The sequence below is a fragment of the Aethalodelphis obliquidens genome, unplaced genomic scaffold (assembly GCF_003676395.1).
Source record: "Aethalodelphis obliquidens isolate GAN/ISIS:26980383/991018 unplaced genomic scaffold, ASM367639v1 scaffold10, whole genome shotgun sequence".
In the NCBI taxonomy this organism is placed as follows: domain Eukaryota; kingdom Metazoa; phylum Chordata; class Mammalia; order Artiodactyla; family Delphinidae; genus Aethalodelphis; species Aethalodelphis obliquidens.
In genome coordinates this window covers 42,871,947-42,891,517 of record NW_020837954.1, presented here as the reverse complement: position 1 = coordinate 42,891,517, position 19,571 = coordinate 42,871,947, and the positions used below count along the sequence as shown (strand labels likewise).

General features: G+C 47.2%; 1 protein-coding gene across 4 annotated transcripts in view; it reads right to left on the bottom strand.

Moving 5' to 3' along the window:
• Positions 1-19,571, bottom strand: part of SMOC1 (SPARC related modular calcium binding 1) — a 156,634-nt gene that overhangs the window by 21,202 nt on the left and 115,861 nt on the right. For 2 of the 4 annotated variants that reach the window (XM_027111631.1, XM_027111632.1), the window contains exons 6-7: positions 17,696-17,752; positions 15,604-15,684 (exon numbers count right to left, since the gene is read on the bottom strand). In XM_027111631.1, coding sequence (XP_026967432.1) covers positions 15,604-15,684; positions 17,696-17,752 — 138 coding nt within the window. Of the gene's footprint in view, positions 1-15,603; positions 15,685-17,695; positions 17,786-19,571 lie in introns of all 4 variants that reach the window. The other 2 variants (XM_027111629.1, XM_027111630.1) reach the window with 1 other exon arrangement.

The following is a 19,571-nucleotide window of genomic DNA, read 5'->3' as shown; positions in this document are numbered from 1 at the left end:
TGAGAGTCAGGGGACAGGTATGAATAGTACATTTGCTATTAAAATATAATACTGATCTGGAAAATGCAAAAAGAAAAGAACTATTGTTTTCATAACGCAAACACAGTGAAACTAAACAGAATCTCCTTAGCTAGAGGAACAGCAGTTTAAAACAGTTGACAGGCACTAGACTCGAGAGTCTGAGCCCAATTATAACTACCACCAGAACTGCCCCTAAGAGGCAGCTTAGGAAAGAGACATAAACTGATTGGAAGAGGGGGGCCATGGGGAGACCTGGCCTGAAGACCCAGAATTTTGAGTTTGGCCCCTGGCTGGAATGGAGCCTGGCACCTTCCAGGGGATTACGCAAGAGTTTTTCAATAGCTCTCCCAACCCCAAGTTGGTAACTTTCTTTTCCTACCTCATAGTTCATGCCACAGAAAAAGTGACAGAGGAGAAAAACCAAAGGAAAACAGCTTTTTACCGGCACCGCGTCCGTGTAACAACGTCTGACAGAGGCTTTAAATTAAGATCTTCCAGGCCAACATTCTAAAGCCATAAATCAGCTAGAAAGCGAGATGCGAACAGAGGTGGAGAAAGCTTCCCCAGGGACAGAGCAAAGGATGGACCTGACTTCACAGCATTGGGGATCCTGAAACTCCGGGCATGTGGAGACCAGCCAGCCGAGGAGAGGTGGGAACCTGTGGTTTGGGGACTGTCGACAGATTTCTGGAAGTCCTTGAAGGCTGTTCTGAAAGGTTTGTAGCCCGCTTCCATAGAGGTTGCACGGAGTTCCACGGAGGATACTACAAACAATACAAACGGTGACGCTCGATAATTTGGAAAAACTGGGGGTTAGCGTGGAATTCGAGAGAAGGTGAAATGCAGGGTTTCTTGTCTTTATCTGCTTGCTTATTACTTTATGACGATCCCTGCAAGTTCAAGTGCTCCTCTAAGAAAGAGACAGGAAAGGTTTATAATCATAGCACCAACTGTTTGTGAAGAAAACACAGAGAGTTTGTCTTCCGACAGAGACAAAAATCTCCCCTAAGAGCCTCTTTATACTACTAATAGTTAAAGCAAATATTCATGGAGGAGCAGGAGCCAGGCAGGCGACAGACTAGGGGCTTTACTTGCCGAATCTCTTTGTCCGTGTGAAGTAGGCACCGTTATTATGCCCATTTTGTAGACAAGGAAGCTGAGTCGTGGAGGGATTCATGAATTTTCCCAAGTTCACTCACCCCGGAGACAGGAGGGCTGGGGCCCCAGTCAAGGGCTTCTGACGGTCAAGCCTGTCTTGCTGAACTCTAGACAGAGGTTACTGTCTCTAATTATTTGCTTTTGGGGAAAAATACATTTATTTTTATGGCGTGAAGATCCGCCAGGCCAGTCGCTTTGCAGACGCCCCAGATCTGCTGCATTTGAAAGCAGATGTGTAAAAACATGTACTTATCCATGTGAAACAGCACTGCTTCTTCTGAACCAACGACTTTCTCAGCCTAAGCACACGCCAAACCTTGTACCCTCGTATTTTTCCCTCTTTGCCTCGGAACTGGAACACCTAAGGCCAGGTTTGTAACTCACCCACCATTTACAGACAGTCACATGAATAATAATGGCTAACAGCTACCTGAGCATTTATGGTGTGCCCAGCTCTGTACTGGGCACTTCCACTAGCTCACTTCAAACTCATCACAGGCCTCTAAGAAAAGTGTTATTATTATCCTCACTGAGCAGACTGGCTGTGTGATTTCCTCAAGGTCAACAACTAGGAAGTGGCAGAGCCTGGATTCCAGCCCAGGCAGTCTGCTCCCAGGCCATGGTCTTTACCTCTCTTTAATATCAGCTCTCACTGCCATGTGCTAACCTGATTTTTAATCTAACCTATGTTTTTCTTTTACTTGGTGTGGTAGACCGTTACAAAATGGTACCAGTGAATTGCACCTCCCTGTATTCAGGGTAAACCCCTCCCTGCTGACTCTGATTTGCTTTGACCAATGGAAAGGACGGGGGTGACAGTGTGTGGTTTCCAGACCTCGGCCTGAAGAGGCCTTATAGCTTCCACTTTCCCTTTCTTGGAATCCACCCTGAGACCACCACATAAGAAAGTCAGTCCAGCCTCCAGGAGGATGAAAGGCCACATGGAAGAAAACCAGAGCGGCTCAGCCCACTGCCAGCACCAACTTCCGGGCGTGTGCGTGAAGTCATCTTGGACACCCCAGCCCAGCTGACCCTCCAGCTGGACAAGTCCAGGAGTCAGTGCAGGTAGAATCAGTCAAGGAACCACCCAGCCAATCCACAGACACATTAGAAAGAATAAATTATTCTTGTTGTGAGCCACTATATTTCTGGGTGGTCTGTTACGCAGCAATAGATAACCGAGACACTTAGACTTGCTCAACTCTTTATCAATTTACCCCGTAAGTATTTCTGCAGCCCTCTCAGACCCTTCAGCCAATCAATCAATCAATCGACCAATTATTCCTTCAGTGCTTCTCCAGACCTCATGCGAATACTAATCGGTACATACCAGGGGGCATAAGCTTATTCTGTATCTGAGGACCCAGAAGCCAGCCCCATCCTTAGGGCCACTGTCACCCTCTGCCCTTCTCAGTCACCTCCCAAATGAATCTTAAAATTCACAACTATCAGATTTTCCAGATACCAAGAAGGCACCTTCCAGAATGCAAGCCAGGGGATCTATTTCAAGGGCCTCTTCATGACCACTGGTTCAGAGAGGAAGCTCCTCAGAAGTGGATACTCACTGTTCTAAAACATTCAGCCTCTGCTCAGGGAAGTTCAGGGGAAGATGACAAGATTAGAAGGTCTGGCCTGATAACTATGAGAATGGCCCGGGACCATCTGTAAATACTTGGAAGACATACACAGCAGGGGGACAGGGAAATATCAGGGCTGCCCAGGGCGACACGGGAATACCTAGCCACACATTCTTACACACCCATGCACACCCAGCCCCTCTAATCCTGTTCCCAGAACCAGTGAGAGCCGGTTCACTCCCCACCTGGCAGTGGATGGTTTAAATCTCACTCACCAATCTCTGACTGCCCGAGAGAAGAAACACAACAGAAAAGTAGCCTGTGGAAGGAATGAGAACGTGGTCCAGCCCTTGCCACCGGAAAGCACACAGCCCTCTATCCCAACAATCACACGGCAGCCGAGCAAAGCAGGGCTAAGTCCGGGTGGGAGTGGGCAGGGAGGGGGACCGGGGAGAGGGAGACCGGGCTGAGCCAGACAACACAAACCCTGTGTGCAGGCCCAGGGCCCGGGTTCTCAGGTGTCCAGCCAAGACAGGAGGAGCGTGGAGGACAGCCCCGTCTGCTACGGCCAGCCCCTGCCTCTGTGCCCTCAGTGACCTGTGGTAATTAGGAGCAAAGGAGAGCGTGGACAACCTCAACCCTCAGCTAATCCCCAATTTTGATTTTAGCCCACAGTTTATCCTTTGTTTCTGGAACTTTTTCTACTTTATCATCTGTTTCTTTTTTCTTCTTCACTTAAGAAAAAATAATGTCCAACAAACATAAACATTAAAAGATTTGAGTTTCAGGTCCTTGGACTGGTCTTTCTTTCTGGCTGCGGCCTTCCAGAGGAGGAGCTGCTGCAGGAAGGAGCAGACAAAAAAGCTGGGATGCTGGGTAACCCAACACCTGAGTGAGCAGGTCCTGGTGAGCCAGTCATATCTTGAACTCTTGGGAGAAAGAGCAGCGGAACCTTATGGTGATGGAGGCCAGGGGAGACGGGAGGAGAGAAAAGGCAGTAGTCAGAGAGGATCACTAGCAGTCAGGGTTCTCCAGAGAAACTGAACCAACAGAAAAAAATAGATAGATGATAGATAGATAGATAGATGATAGATAGATAGATAGATGGTAGATAGATTTAAAAAATATATATATGGGTATGGATGTATATGGAGAGAGAGAGAGGGCTTCCCTGGTGGCGCAGTGGTTGAGAGTCCGCCTGCCGATGCAGGGGACACGGGTTCGTGCCCCTGTCCGGGAAGATCCAGCCGCGGAGTGGCTGGGCCTGTGAGCCGTGGCTGCTGAGCCTGAGCGTCCGGAGCCTGTGCTCCGCAACGGGAGAGGCCACAACAGTGAGAGGCCCGCGTAGAGCAAAAAAAAAAAAAAAGAGAGAGAGTGAGAGATTTATTTTAAGGAATTGGCTCCAGGCTGGCAAGCTGGAAATTCAGGTATGAGTGATGGGGCAGTCTCAAGTCCAAAATCAACAGGTCAAGCCAGCAGGCTAGAAACTCAGGCAGGATTTCTATGTTACAGTCTGGAGGCAGAATTCCTTCTTCAAGAAATCTCAGGTTTTGCTCTTAAGGCCTTCAGCTGATTGGATGTGGCCCACCCACATCACAGAGGGTCATCTGCTTTACTTCAAGTCAATGGATTATAAATGTTAATCACATCTAAAATAATACCTTTGCAGCAACGTCTACACTAGTGTTTGACCAAACTGGCTACTGAGGCCCAGCCAAGTTGGCCCCTAAAATTAACCATCACTAGGTCCCTATGAAAAATGAGACCAAGAAAAAAGCCCAATCTTACAGAAAACCATACACAGAGAAGCTGAGAAGAGTCATAGGTCATAGAGACATGAATTGGGAAGATGCCTTGATGAATGATGCCATCTTCCCAGAGAAAGAACCAGAGGCTCTTCTCTGAGTGGCGGCTCAGTTGCTAATTAAGGGCAGCTTCTCGGGCTGCCCTGACTAAGCACTGCCTATACTACAGACAAGGGAAGTGGGATGCTGACAGGGCTGAGGGCAATGTCCTGAGAGAGGATGGTACTCCTGGCGTCTCAGATCTAACGTGGGATCCTGAGTAACAGAGGAGATAAGGCCAACAGAGAGGATGCAGAGGGGGTCAGGGGCCTTCCTGGCCCCAGGCTCTCACACAGGCTGGTACTGGGTGTACACTGGTACCATGGCAGGCTCTGGAGAGGTCAGAAAAGTTTTGTCAGACGTAGCAAGAAGAAAGAACTAACCACAAGATCTTAACTTACCCTCATTCCGGGCCTCCTCCATCCCCAAAGCTTTCCCTGGGGGGTCCCACCTAGAGCAAAGCCTCTCTCTGCTGAGTCTGTTCCCCTCCTGGACCCCTCACCCTTAGCACCAGGACTTAACAAGACTGCAAGCTATCGCGTACTTCCTGATCCTTCCCCACACCCATCCCTGACCTGCGGCGCCTCACTCATAGGAGAACCACAGGGTCTTGGGTATAAAGGATCCACAGAGTATTTAGCCCAAGAACCCCTCTATTGCTGAATCTCTGCTGTTCCATCTCGAGCCACAGGATTCTGTTCTAGCCTCTGACACTTCAGGGTGGGACCACCCACCTCTGAGTCAAGGCCAAGTCATGGGGGCTGAGACCACAGAGGCCAGAAAAAGAAAATGTGTCCCTTTGACTCATCCTGGGAAATGCCACATTCAATCCTCAGACCATCCGGCACTAGATTTTCTTAAGGGAAAAATCAATACACAGTTACCCGCCTGAAAAACAAGAGGAGCTTATCTGTGTTTCGTTGCAAAAGGAATCATCCCACTGGGCCAAGAATATTAAGGGAAACACTAGCGTTGTGTCGGCTACAGTTACCCTGAAGCCCCTTCAAATACCTCACACCCACTTAGCCTCTTATCAAAAATGAATGAAATGCTGAAGGATAACCCAAAATAACAAGGCTTCTGTTAAAAACAACTTTTCCTGAATCACAACATGAAATTCCAGAGGCGTAAGAAATCACACGGCTCCTGCCTCGGGAGCCTCTGGGTCGGCGTGAGCGGCGTGCGCTGTCGGGACAGTTGCAGAGAATCTGGCCGAAGAGGAGACTGCAGGAGCAAAAGGAGGGACCAGGGGGACCCAGCCTGAAGGCACTGACTCCCCTCTTTTTGAGGGCTTGGCCCAGGGACTGGACACGTGGTCTCCAAGGAGGACATGCTGCAGAGTGCACGATCGTGGGGAGTGATTCACAGGACATCACTGAACAGCCCTTTCTGTTCATTTGGCCACACGGGGTTCAGCACCCATCCCCTGGAACACTGCTTTTCTGCCCTCCCGTCATGTCTGGCACCAAGCTGCCACTTGGCCATCACCAATCCCCAAGTCTCAGAGTCCTCCAGGGACTCTGAGAAAACCCTGAAGAGGAGGGGACCTCAAAGAACCATTCCTCAGGGCTCCCTTTGGAACAGACAATGGTCAAGAAAAGAGAGGTCCTGTCAGGGCAGGGAAGAGGCAGACTCCCTGATAAACAGAACAAAGTCAGTCCTTGAACTTGTGCTCAGGTGTGCATCAAGTAGGGGCGGAGGGAGTGAGAACAGAAACGGAATATGCACAAATTTACAATGTCACCTCTTCCACCGGAATGGGTTTCTCCATTTAATTTAATCTGAAGGCCCTTTTCCCCATAGAGTAGGCAGGCAAATGATGTGAAAAAGATAACATCATCACCCAATCTTAACCTACAACGGGACCTTGGACCACGTGTCTGGAGAAGGGCACCCCTTCTGATGAACTCACTGGCCAAGTGAATAGATGCTGTTCAGCTCTGGTCATGGGAGAAATGAGGATGGTGTGAAAGCTCAGTCAGATGGCTGTTCCCAAACACCAGGGGGAACTCCAGCGGTCAGAGGGAAGAGCTTCTAGGAACAGGAGTCAGGGTGAGATGGGGATACCTGGGCTTCCTCGCCAAGGCTGAGAACAAGAGTAAGCGCCTAGCACTCCTGCCCCTGCACACTCCAGCCCAGGCCTGGCACGTGGGAGTTTCTGTCACTGCTCACGGAAGTCAACAACGATCAGAATAGAGGCAGAAGAGCTCGGTGATCAAGAGCGCGGGCTTGGGGCCAGATGGATCAGCCTCCACCACTTGTTAGCTCTGTTTACTTTAGCTCTCAAGTCCCTGTAAAGGTAGGGTAACCACAGCACAGGCCTCACAGGGCCATTGTGAGGATGAAACACAATAGTATATGTAAAGCATTGAACCCAGGGCCACAGTTAGTTGATAAGTGGTAGGTTATTAGCTGGTCTAGGGTAGCAGTGTCCTCAGTCAATGTACAGCAAACCCGGCCTTCCTGACCCATCCCCGTGAATGACCAGTCTCTCAGGTGGACTGCAGGGATGACCTGCTCTAGGTACAGGCAATGAGGGGCACACTGTCTTTAGTTTACCTAAAAAAATAATAACATAACTAAGAACCAGTCTACTTTCAAAGATCACTATGTCAGCAACTCAAAACAATGTCTGTGAGAGAATATCCCTCCCCTCTGGGGTGGACCGCGCCTCCGCCCCTGTCTTTGACACACCACTGCCTGATGGTCAGCTCCTTCCTTAGATGCTCCTTCTGTTTCTTTCCTTGGCCCCCTTAGCACCAAGTAGAGGCCTTGGCACACGAGAGCTATTGATGGGCCTGTGGCCCTGGGCAAGGTCCTTGCTAGTCCAGGCTCCTTTTCCTCATTTAAAATGAAGTGGCGGCACATATGGTCACCTCACCTTTGACAAAGGACGCAAGAATATACGATGGAGAAAAGACAGCCTCTTCAATAAGTAGTGCTGGGAAAACTGGACAGCTACATGTAAAAGAATGAAATTAGAACAATTCCTAACACCATACACAAAAATAAACTCAAAATGGATTAAAGACCTAAATGTAAGGTCAGACACCATAAAACTCTTAGAGGAAAACATAGGAAGAACACTCTATGACATAAATCACAGCAAGATCCTTTTAGACCCACCTTGTAGAGAAATGGAAATAAAAACAAAAATAAACAAATGGGACCTAATGAAACTTAAAAGCTTCTGCACAGCAAAGGAAAGCATAAACTAGACGAAAAGACAACCCTCAGAATGGGAGAAAATATTTGCAAATGAATCAACAGACAAAGGATTAATCTCCAAAATATACAAGCAGCTCATGCAGCTCAATATTAAAAAAACAGACAACACAATCCAAAAATGGGCAGAAGACCTAAATAGACATTTCTCCAAAGAAGATATACAGATTGCCAACAAACACATGAAAGAATGCTCAACATCACTAATCATTAGAGAAATGCAAATCAAAACTACAATGAGGTATCACCTCACACCGGTCAGAATGGCCAGCATCAAAAAATCTACAAACAATAAATGCTGGAGAGGGTGTGGGGAAAAGGGGACCCTCTTGCACTGTTGGTGGGAATGTAAATTGATACAGCCACTATGGAGAACAGTATGGAGGTTCCTTAAAAAAACTAAAAATAGAACTACCATATGACCCAGCAATCCCACTACTGGGCATATACCCTGAGAAAACCATAATTCAAAGAGAGTCATGTACCAAAATGTTCATTGCAGCACTATTTACAATAGCCAGGACATGGAAGCAACCTAAGTGTCCATCGACAGATGAATGGATAAAGAAGATGGGGCACATATATACAATGGAATATTACTCAGCCATAAAAGGAAACGAAATTGAGTTATTTGTAGTGAGGTGGACGGACCTAGAGTCAGTCATAGAGAGTGAAGTAAGTCAGAAAGAGAAAAACAAATACCGTATGCTAACAAATATATATGGAATCTAAAAAAAAAGAAAAAATGGTTCTGACGAACCTAGGGGCAGGACAGGAATAAAGACGCAGACGTAGAGAATGGACTTGAGGACACGGGGAGGGGGAAGGGTAAGCTGGGACGAAGCGAGAGAGTGGCGTGGACATATAAAATAGATAGCTAGTGGGAAGCAGCCGCATAGCACAGGGAGATCAGCTCGGTGCTTTGTGGCCAATTAGAGGGGTGGGATAGGGAGGGTAGGAGGGAGACGCAAGAGGGAGGGGATATGGGGATATATGTATACGTATAGCTGATTCACTTTGTTATGCAGCAGAAACTAACACACCATTGTAAAGCAATTACACTCCAATAAAGATGTAAAAAATAAAATGTAAAAATAAGATGTAAAAAATAAAAAATAAAATGAAGCGGTGGTACTAGAGGCTACGGTTCCCATAGCCCAGAGCTTCCCCACGGCTCAGAGGGGGATCCAGCTCAGCCTCCCCCACCCCAGGGGAGCCCAAGCACCAGCAAGTGGCTGAGTGAGGCGCAAGGCTGCTGGGGGCCTTCAGATTCGCCCCCATGCCTGGCACCCCTCTCCACGGTCATACTGTGTCCAGCCGTCTGTGGCTCAGAGGCTCCCCCCAGAACAAAACTAACAACGCCTGCCCCACGTCCCCGAAGCACCCACTCACAGGAACGTTTGCAGGGGGCTCTGTAAATAGGGCACAGTGTTGGGATGAAGTGTAGTGGGTGAGGGGGTGTAAGGGACAATTACAAACCAACCAGCCTGTCTAAATAATTTCTCCCTGGGGCACCTAAAATGGCCATGCACTGTTCACTGTTGTCTGAAGCAGTGACCTCGTCCTTCCCACACAGACAGAAACGGAGAAGTGGAGGAAAACAAGATATTTCTTCTAGGATGGATTGTCCCAATATAGTATATAGGCATTTTTTTTCAAACTTTTCCCCCAAAGCATCACTGACTCACATCCACTCAAATTTTAGAAAAGGCTCCACCTCTACTGACTCATGCCATTAAGTGAGCTCATATGACCCTTCCACCAAAAAGAATACGAAACGCTTCAGAGTGGTTTCGCAGGGACAAGTACTGAGAAGTGGCAAGCTGGCGTCTTTCTAGTTTTTCTCAGTAACTTTGTTGACCTTGACCTGATAAGCTCTGTCCTTTAAGGACAAGAGCTAGCAAATAAAAATTCAGGCGAGAAGGAAGGAGGGGTCACGGGCCAAGGCGGGGAGATGGAAGAGATATATTTTAATGTGTCAAATAAAGTATCATAACTTCACACTTCATCCCCCAAACAATAATGTTGCACATGTGAGTGTGTTAGTAAGATATATACCCTGTTTACTTCCAAAGCCATTTTACAAATAAACACAGAATGAGGACCCTCGGACCAAAGCAGCGATAGTAGTTGCCTTCTAGCAAAGTGGCAGAAGCCGATTACAATACCTCGGCAGGGCCTTCAGTTAGGTCTTTTTAGCAGCAGAGGCCAAAGGAGAACATTGGGATGTGGTGGGTTTGCCCTTAACGCCACAAAGCATACATACTCAATAAAATCTTTGCTGGTGGAGCAAGTTCCAGACCCCCCCAGCCACCACTGCACCTCTGTGTTCCAAGCAGACAACATGGGGTGCAGGAGCAAGGCCACAGGGAAAACTAATTTTAAAACCAGGTTAAGATGGACTGTGGAGCCAGGCTCTCTGAGGCCTCCAGACGTGTTTCAGCTCCTCCTGGCAAAGGGAGAACTTGAGAAAGGCCTTTGTTGCCAGGGAGAAAGCCATAGGGATGGCCACCCATGCCTGTCCCCGACTCTATTCTACTGGCCCTGGTGGACCAAGACACCTGCATAAGATAGATGGGCAGACGTCCAGAAGGCCAGTGATAGACATAAACACCAAGGATCTGTTTTTATACAGGTATTTTAAATGCACACGAGCCCAGCCCCATCCGCGGCGGCTAACGTTCGTGGATGACTCGTTCTTCCTTCCAGCCACGTTGTGTGTGAGGTTCCAGGTGGCTGTGAGGTATTTGCTTACAACAGCTACCGCTGGTTTCCCTGAGAACTGTTTATTTTTCCAGGCCTAAGGTTATTACATCACCCCGCGGTTTCTGGGCAGGCCAAGAGCACTGGTTTGGGGGGTGGGGGATCCAGCCAGGAGGTGCTGTTGCCTCTGTGACCCCAAATCCCAGTCCTAGCAGCAGCCAATCCAGCAGGAGCTTCCAGGTGAGGGAGGAGCATACAAAATGTGACCAATGGGCCCAGAAAGCAGGCCTAGAAGAGCACCGATCCGAGCCTGGCAGGTCAGGACAGGAGCCTGTAAACAGCTTCCTTGTGATGTAGATGGTGAGAGAGGCAAACACTCTCACTTACCAGGGGGACAGGGGTCACTGTCATGGCAGAACTTATAAGAAATGCATTTCCACCTTGTGTCCCCGCTGATGGCTTGTTTGCAGGGAGCAGAGTTACCACCAGCCGCTGCATTCACAGATCTACAGAAGGAGGGTCTGCTGGGCAAGGAGGTAAGGAAGGAAAGCCGTGGTCCTTTTGGATTTAACCCACAGGGCCAGGTTCTAGGGCTTCTTGGAGTCCCAGATCAGATCGTGAAGGAAGTGAACTAGAAAAGATGGAGAGAAAGGAAAGAAAGAAATGGGGGGGAAGAAGGGAAGTCCAGTGACTTCAGGGTGGCCACAGGAGGGAACCAGGCGGAGACAGAGGCAAGGGGCCTTCGTACATGCCTTGAGGGCATGGTTTGCGATAAGAAAAGAGTGAAGGCTCACGCGACCACATTTCCTGGGAGATGGCCTTTTCCCAGAGGAGAAAGCACAGAGTTTTGTCATACAGAAAGAGAGAAAAAACAAGACTTCTATCAATCACAGCTGTGGGAAGGTGCCGGCATGTAGTAAAATCCAAAGCAGTAAGATACGGATGAAGGATGAGATGAAGCCTAATTATTGTCATTTCCTTAATCTCTCTACTCTCTTCTCTAAGATGTATTATAGATGATTACAATGTTTTGAAATTCTAGTTATATTGAGAAATGCCTTCGTCACTAGCCCCTGATACCAAAAACTCAGCAAGAGTTCCTGTTTTCTTATAAAAGCAGAAGAGAGTCTCTGGCCAGCTTGCATAGGAGAAGATGCTGTCTCTCAAATTCTAGGATGTTCGCCACCAGGTGTGCTGTCTGCCAGGTTGCAAGAAGAAGTCCTGGTACAATGGAGGCGAGAATCAAACAGAAGTCCAACAGGCAAACCTGCTGCCGCTGACCCTGCCACATACTCAGAAGGAGACACTGACCATGATGAACACATGACAAAGCCTTAAAAACGAGGGCCAAAACCTCCAGGAGGAGGGAAGGAGACAGGATAAGTCTGCAGGCATGTGTGTCATGTTATTGCAACACTTCAGCTGCCCAGTGGAACCTTTCCAACATCAACAGTCCCCAGGCCAGAAGACAAACCTGGCGTCACAGGGTCTGAGTGTGAAAGAAGGATGTTTGGGGTGTAAAAGAAACTGGGATGCCTTTTTGCCTCTGAGAGAGAGAAAGCTGAGAAGAAGAGCTCTCACTCAGTTAGCTCTCAGAGTCCCACTCCAACCTCCCCAGAGGCAAGGGCAGAAGCTCTCCTGGACCCAGAATCTTTCATTAAACTCTAATGGGAAAGTGTCCCAGGGGCCTGACTCAGAGGCTCTAGTCCATACCAGAACCAGCCGCCCGGACCCAAGTTAACATACAAGTCTACTGACTTCTCATCAGACCAAGTGAGAGCATGTGAAAAGTGGCCAGCACAATACATCAGGATATTCCATTGAGTTTGTTTTCAATAATTCACGTACACCTACTATGTGCCAGGCATTTTAGATACATTAAATTCTCAGAAAAATTCTGCAAGGCATTAATGATTTTAACTAATAAGTAAGGAAATCAAAGCTCGGGGTAGTTAATTAACTTTCTCAAGGTAACCCAGCCTCTCAGTGGGGAGCAAGCATCAGAAGCCAGGTCTATAGGTTTGCCTGATACCAAAGCCCAGGCTTCTACCATTACGTGGTTGATCTCATCTACGTACGAAAGATTCCCTACCCCCCACCTATGAAGGCCAAGCCTCAGGATGCTTCCTGGGCAACCCACTTGTGAGAGCACACACAGGACAGGATGTTAAAGCTCACGTGAGAGCAGAAAGTGCAACGTGAGCTGCCTAAAGAGTTTTGCGCTGATGCAGGCTTCCCCAGGCATGTCAGGAAACATCTCAGGAGGCACAGGCCCTACTTCTAGGAAAGGGGCCCCAAAACTTGAGAAAGACACACCTCCCTACACACGCTCCCATCCAAATGCTTCTACTTCAATCTTATATAACGGGGCCAGCAAACTTTTTTTCTGTAAAGGATCAGATCATATTTTAGGCTTTGCAGGCCAGACGGTCTCTGTCACAACTCTTCAACTCGATGGTCGCAGCACGGAAACAACCATAGACAGTATGTAAAGAAATGGACATGGCTGTGTTCCAAGACAACTTTGTTTGCAAAATCAGGCAAGCGGCCATTTGCCAACCTCTGTTACATGCCTATGTGACACAGTGTCCCTCACACCTAATTACATCAAAAAGGTTGACAGGCACTCAGTCAGTTTTACCACCTGATCATGATGGAGAATGTCCCTAGTTTATTAGAAAATGCCTATGGTATCAACCTCTGATAATGATTGCTGGTCTCAGTTACTCCCAGGGAACCTTTAGCTCTCCTCCAACTATCCTGTCCTATACGCTAAACTTACAGACATAACTGGGGCAAACCAGGAAAAAATAAAGGTGGCTGGGTGCCTCTCACAAAAGGAAGGGGATTGTACCTGCCTGGAAACCATTTTTCAATATGATCCCATACTCATGCAATTGGAAGCTACACAGGGGAAGAATGAGTGGGAAGGGGAAGGATTTGAGCGGAAGAAACATCACCAAACTTGACACTGCCGCCTTACTATACACAGAGAATGCAGCCCAAGAAGATAGGCGCTCTATTCCCAAAGATAAATCATTTTCTCCAGCCCCACCACTTACTAGCTGTGACCCAGGACAAGTTACTTCCTCTCTCTCATCCTTTGACTCTTCATCTGTAAAATGGGGATAATAACAATACTTATAGGGTTATGGTGACACTCAAATGAGCTAACACATAACTGATATGGACTAGCTATGATGACACTGATGCTTCTGACTTTACTGATGATGATCTTTTCTCCTCATCCTTCTCCAAAGCAAACACGTTGAGCTAGATTCGCTAATAGATATAACAGGCAGTAAAGCCCTTGCCTTCACAGAGTATAACTTGGGTAGAGAAATTAACCACTGGTAGGTGGGAAAAAATCATGGAAGCAGTTGCTAAATGTCAAACGAATGCTTCAGGCAAAAGGTGCTGTGTAATTTCAGAGAGAGCTCTCCCTCTTACCTACCCCTTGGTCACCGTATGAGAATTGAGCCTCCTACTGGGGCTCTGCAGACCTGCTGGGGGCTCAGGGAATGCGGGGACCTTTTGCAGATACCACTTCCAGATACCACAGGCACCAAAACCACTTCTCTTTGACTTATCATATTTGCCTAACAGTGAAGGGGGAGTGGAGGAAGGATCTAAGAAGCTTCCTAATAGATGTTTTTGCTTAAGGTGACAATCACAAATGCTTTTTCGATTGAAGAATTCTCACTAGAAGAAGTATCGTTAATAGTCCCATTTTCCCTACCAATGATGATGATAATAACAAATACAATTGTACCTACAATTTATCATGCACATACTATTTATCACTTAGCCAGACATTGGTTAAGTACCATACAGACTAACTCAGTTAATCTTTACTCACCGTCCTTTAAGGGAGAGATTATGATCCTGGCTGAGAACTGAGGCTCTGTGGGCGTGGCCGGGGCAGGCGTGGGGCAGGCATGTAACTTGACTGGGTCACTTACTAAGTGTTGGAGCCAGAACGAGAACCCCTGTTTGCTGATTCCAAAGCCTGTGTTTTAACCATGGCACTGTTCTGTCAGACTCTGGCCCACGGGACGCCTCATGGGCTCCTTCCCACCCCAGCATCCCACACCTCCTCCAGCTTCTATCAAGCAGGGAACCAGACACATGCCGAGGTACTCAGCAGAAAAAATCAACCAGGGCTATGTGACTTCACCTCATGGTCTAAACCATTCCGTGCACTCCAGTCCCCATGACCTTTAGGACAAAGCTGGCATACTATAGAGATAAACCAAAAGGGGGGCAAGGACAGCACATTCATTCATTAATGGTCATGCAAAACCCTGCCTGCCAGGGGAAAGGGATGTATCTTTAGTTTACAGTCCTTGCTGTCTATCAGGAAATGATGATATGGCTAAATTCAACAACCAGGCATAAATATGCCAAGTAGCATTTCTCACAACGAAGTCTGAGGCTGAAAGAAGGATGATCCCCACCCCGGACAGAGATACAGATTGGATCTGTTAATACATTTTCCTGTCGACGGACATCTGGTCTTTTTTGATGGTAAATGAACTTTATCAACTTTGGTCTTCATTGATGGTAAATGAACTCTAATCTGACCACTCTTCAGAAATTACCACCTTTCTACAAGGGTTCGGCCAGTACCAAAACCTGAACACTCACAAGACCCTCAAAAGATCAAACCAGGAAAGGTAAGATTGGAGGCAGCTATTTAGAGCCTTAAAAACACATAGATCCAAGGCTCTTAAGGTTTGAAGTCCAACTTCTCTATGCCCAGCCATTCTTCTTTCAAATTCTTCTGCATGGCATATAGAAAGTCAATTAAAATATTAAAACATACCATCAAACTTTTTTTTAGCTAAAAGGATCAGCTACTCATGAAAGACGATCCCTAAACTATTAATTGAAGACAAAGTTGGAAGGGAATAATCCCATCTCATCTCCGCATTTTACAGCTGTGGAAAAAACTGAAGGCCAAACTTGTTAAATGACTTGCCCAAGCCCACACAGTGATAGTCATGAAGCAACCATACAGCACCCGTGGACAGATCAAGTACATATCAATACATAATCCAAGGCAGATTATTTACCTGAATTTCTTACATTGGTATTGTTCAGTTTGGAGTCCTTGATTACCAAGTGCTTAATCCAGAGAGTGGGAGCTGTGATTTCTGAAAAAAGAAGGAGAGAGAAAATAATGTCTGGGCAAAGAGAGTATGTAACTTGGAGTGTAACCCCCAGACTTTTTAACAGCTTTTCTAAAAGCCTGAGGCATCAAGGCTTGAGCCATCTCCCTCATCCCATATCCACTTTGTCCCAACACCCTCTTGCTTCCTTTCTATGGAAGATCATCTCCCCATCAGCTCATAGGAGCCAACCAGGGCCTCCTGTGCTGGGAAGCCGAGTGGTCAGAGTCCAGAGGCACTGAGCCACTCCATCCAGGAATAAAAATATTATCCCAGGAGGTGAGGAACACGCGCCAAGCCAAGCCTTTCTCAGCTGCTTCCCTGGAAGAAGATTTAAAGGGGGTAAATCAACAAACGAATGCCAAAGAAACCACAGAGACCATTTTAGAGGAAACAGCTGAGCCGCAGCAGGTTTTAACTTGCTGAGATTCTGCTTCACATGGGGAAGAAAGTAATGGGTCTAATGTGTGCTTCAATCCCCTTTATAATAGTTTCTCATCGAACAGAGGCTGAATTCCTCCATCCAGAGAGTTCCAGCGTGCCTCCAGGCTCTCCAGGGGTGGGGTCACCCAGTGGACAGGTGCCATGGAAGTCTGAGGATGACCCTGAACACACTGTAGAGTGACGAGATCTTCCATGAGTGTGTTGGGAAGGTCTTCCAAGCTGACATGGTCTCCATTCCACTCCCCCCTCCCCAGTCAATCCTCCAGGGTCCCAGACTTACCAATGATCTAGGACATTTGTGGATCACAGAAACATTTTAACTTCTAGGCATGAACACACACATATGTTCCACTCCATGACCAGTTGCAAAGGATATTTCACATTTCTATCTAAAGCTGAGCCTGGGCTAGAGACATCCTTAGCCGCAGAACCAACCAGTGGCATCATTTCTTTTTATTCCTCTGTCTCACTGTCCAGTCTTAGGATCCAAGCCTGGATATACTCGGCTGAAAGCTGCTGAAAGGTTGCCATATATTGCACTGAGCTCCACATCTCATTGTCAGACTTTCTAGAAACCGCACTCTGCCGAGTTTCCTGCCCCTCCTCATGGGAGCCTGGAGTACTTAGCAAAGTACACGGAAGAATGTAGGCCCTGAGCAGCTCAAACTCAAATCAAAGCCAGTCTTCTGCACCCAAGCTCCTCCTGTCCGTTCCTCATACCTCCAGAGATATCCAACCTCTATTTTGCCACCAACCACCACTATTTCTCTTGACCTAGAATTTCTCCTCTCCCAAATGTCTCGACTCAACTCTCAAGGTCCCTACGACTCAGCCAGACCAGCTCCATACATCAGTCTCTTTCCTGCTACTTTCCTCACTATATCCCATCTCCACCATATTCTCTCCTTTGCCCACGCCAGTGCCCCTGCCTGGAACACCCTGATTCCTCTCCCACATTTCCAAAATCCAGCTCACGTTCCCTCTCTTCACAGAATCTTTTCCCATACCACTGTGATCTCTTTCTTCCATACGTGTCTATTACAGAAAACAAACAAACAACTGAGACCATAGAGTTCCATACAGAAAGTTCTCCTATAGTTGCCGATCTCTTGAGAGCAAGGGCTTCCATCTCATCTACTTCTCCTTTGTACCCCAGAGGCCTCCCACAATGCTGGGCACAGAGCACTACAGGAACTTGTTAAGTGCTGATTCATTTAGAAAAGGGATGCTGCCGGCCTGTCTTTCTCAGCCCTGGCTCCTTGGTCTTGGCAGCCCGCGGGGTCCATCCAGGCTGTGTTATTATTGGACGTTAGAGCCAGGCAGGAAGCCTGGCAAGAAGAGAGGGCCTTTCCAGAAGTGGAGGGTGTACTAGTTCCTGGGAGGGTTTGCATTTTTTTAAAGGTTAAAACGACCTGGCTTAAACTGGGAAAAATTCAAATTAAAAAAGAAAAATACAATCATAGTAAAGCTTAAACAAACAATCGAAGGAAAGACCTCCCCAAATCCGAAAATGGGTGGGAGAATTCGAATCTGAAGTAATACAAGAGCTTACCGTCTCCATCGAACACTGGCTGGGTCTCCATCGTGGGTGTCGGCTTAGACCCGTCATCTGAATTGAGGGTTAAAAAGAATCGAAAAGAGACTACCATTATTGAGGTAAATACTATCTACTCTCCAGCACTATTGAATGGTTGGGGTTTGCACATGGCCCGGCCAAGTCCCAGTGAACAGACCAAAGAGAAGGAAAAGAAAGAAGAAAAGAACAAGAAGGAAAAGAGAATCACAGACAGACACCAACAGTAAGACAATCCAGGTGTGTGCTTGCCATTCCAGAGAAGGGACCCAAGTTGTCATGGCTCTGGAGGGCCCCTTCTCATGACTCTGTACCAGCGTGACTCCGTCAGCCCTTGCTCTTTCCTCAGGAGGGCTGGGAGGGCTATCTTCACCAGCAGCCCTGAGTTTTGGCCAGAAGTGTTAGGAGATGTTGGCACACTTGTGGCATCAAATTCTGATGTCCCCAGCTCCTTCCTGCCCTCTTGTGAAAGGTACTAGCCGGTACCTTTTTAGTGGGTTTCACTGAAGAGCTTAAGGAAAACAAGACAACATGGTGCCATTTCCTCCCGAAGTCCCAGCTATTTCTCCATCCTCATCTAAAAGCAAAGTGAAGGTAAGAAGGACATTTCTCTCTCCAGCATGCTGAACTACAAAGAATGGGGAATCCTTAGAACACTTTGAACTCTTGAAACAGCATGCACCCCAATTCCCAAGCAGAGGTGGGGGCAAACAAAATGGGAGAAAACATGAGTAATTGCACCCTGGGTTTGCTTTGAAATTTCTAACACAGATGATAGGAGCAGGGAGTTCTCAGTAACAAAGTTCTAATACTTATGGTCCTAGTAGTGTTGGCAGCTCTCTCTGTAGACCAAGAACCTCTACGGATCAGAGTAAGTTCAGACTTTATTTACCTTTCAGGACTCTGAATTATGTTCATCAAGATCCCAAAAGCTTAATTTTGAACAGTGTTTCTCAACTTTTTTTTTTTATTGCCCATCTAAAGAGTATTTTTAGACTTTTTCTCCTAATTAATTTCCTAGTGAAATGTTAATAACGAAGATACATTGCATACCTGTTTGTGTACTGTATGTATATCTGTGCTTTATATGGAAAAAGAGCAAGTGCTCCTTTGTGCCCTAAAAACCAATTTCCACCTCCTTGGTGAAAGCTGGGAGCAGGCATCTTTACCTGTGTTGAGAATGCATACTTCCGAGATTTTTCTGTTTTCTCCCTTGGGAGGGGGAGGGAAGAAGAGCACCGTGGTCTCGGACACCGTGGTTCCACAATCCCTTCTTCCCAAGACCCCCAGAGATCTTTTAGGACTGAACGCTATATTCTCCAAGCATTAACTATGGAGAATGCAAGTTCTCATATAGCCTGCAACGCCAGTCAGATCATCGATAATGACAGCCTTCACCATTTGGAGCTCCCAGAACTCTCGGCAGAGTTCCCTGCATCTTATCATGGTAGAGAGAAAGAACAGAGTCCTGATCCCTTTCTTACGCCAACACCCCACCTCTGGGATCTTAAAATTCAATAGCTATGGAGACCCTAACCCTCGCTTGAGGCTGAGGCCAGCAACCTGGCAGTTGTGTGACACCTGACCTTGCTATAATTCTCATGTGCCAACGTAAGACCCAACTCCCGCAGCGGCCAGGGTGATCCTGACCTATCCGACAATCACCCGCAGACGTGAGACGTGGCAGGAGGAGAGGAGTAATGAGGCTGAATATCTTATTTGCCTCAAACTGGGATCCAGAAGAGCCACCTTTTGATGCCAAACTGTGTACGTTTGATCTGGAAGTCATTGAGGGAGAAGAAACACAGAGCAGAGCCACACAGTGTCATTTTTAAAAATGGCATCACTTCCCTGA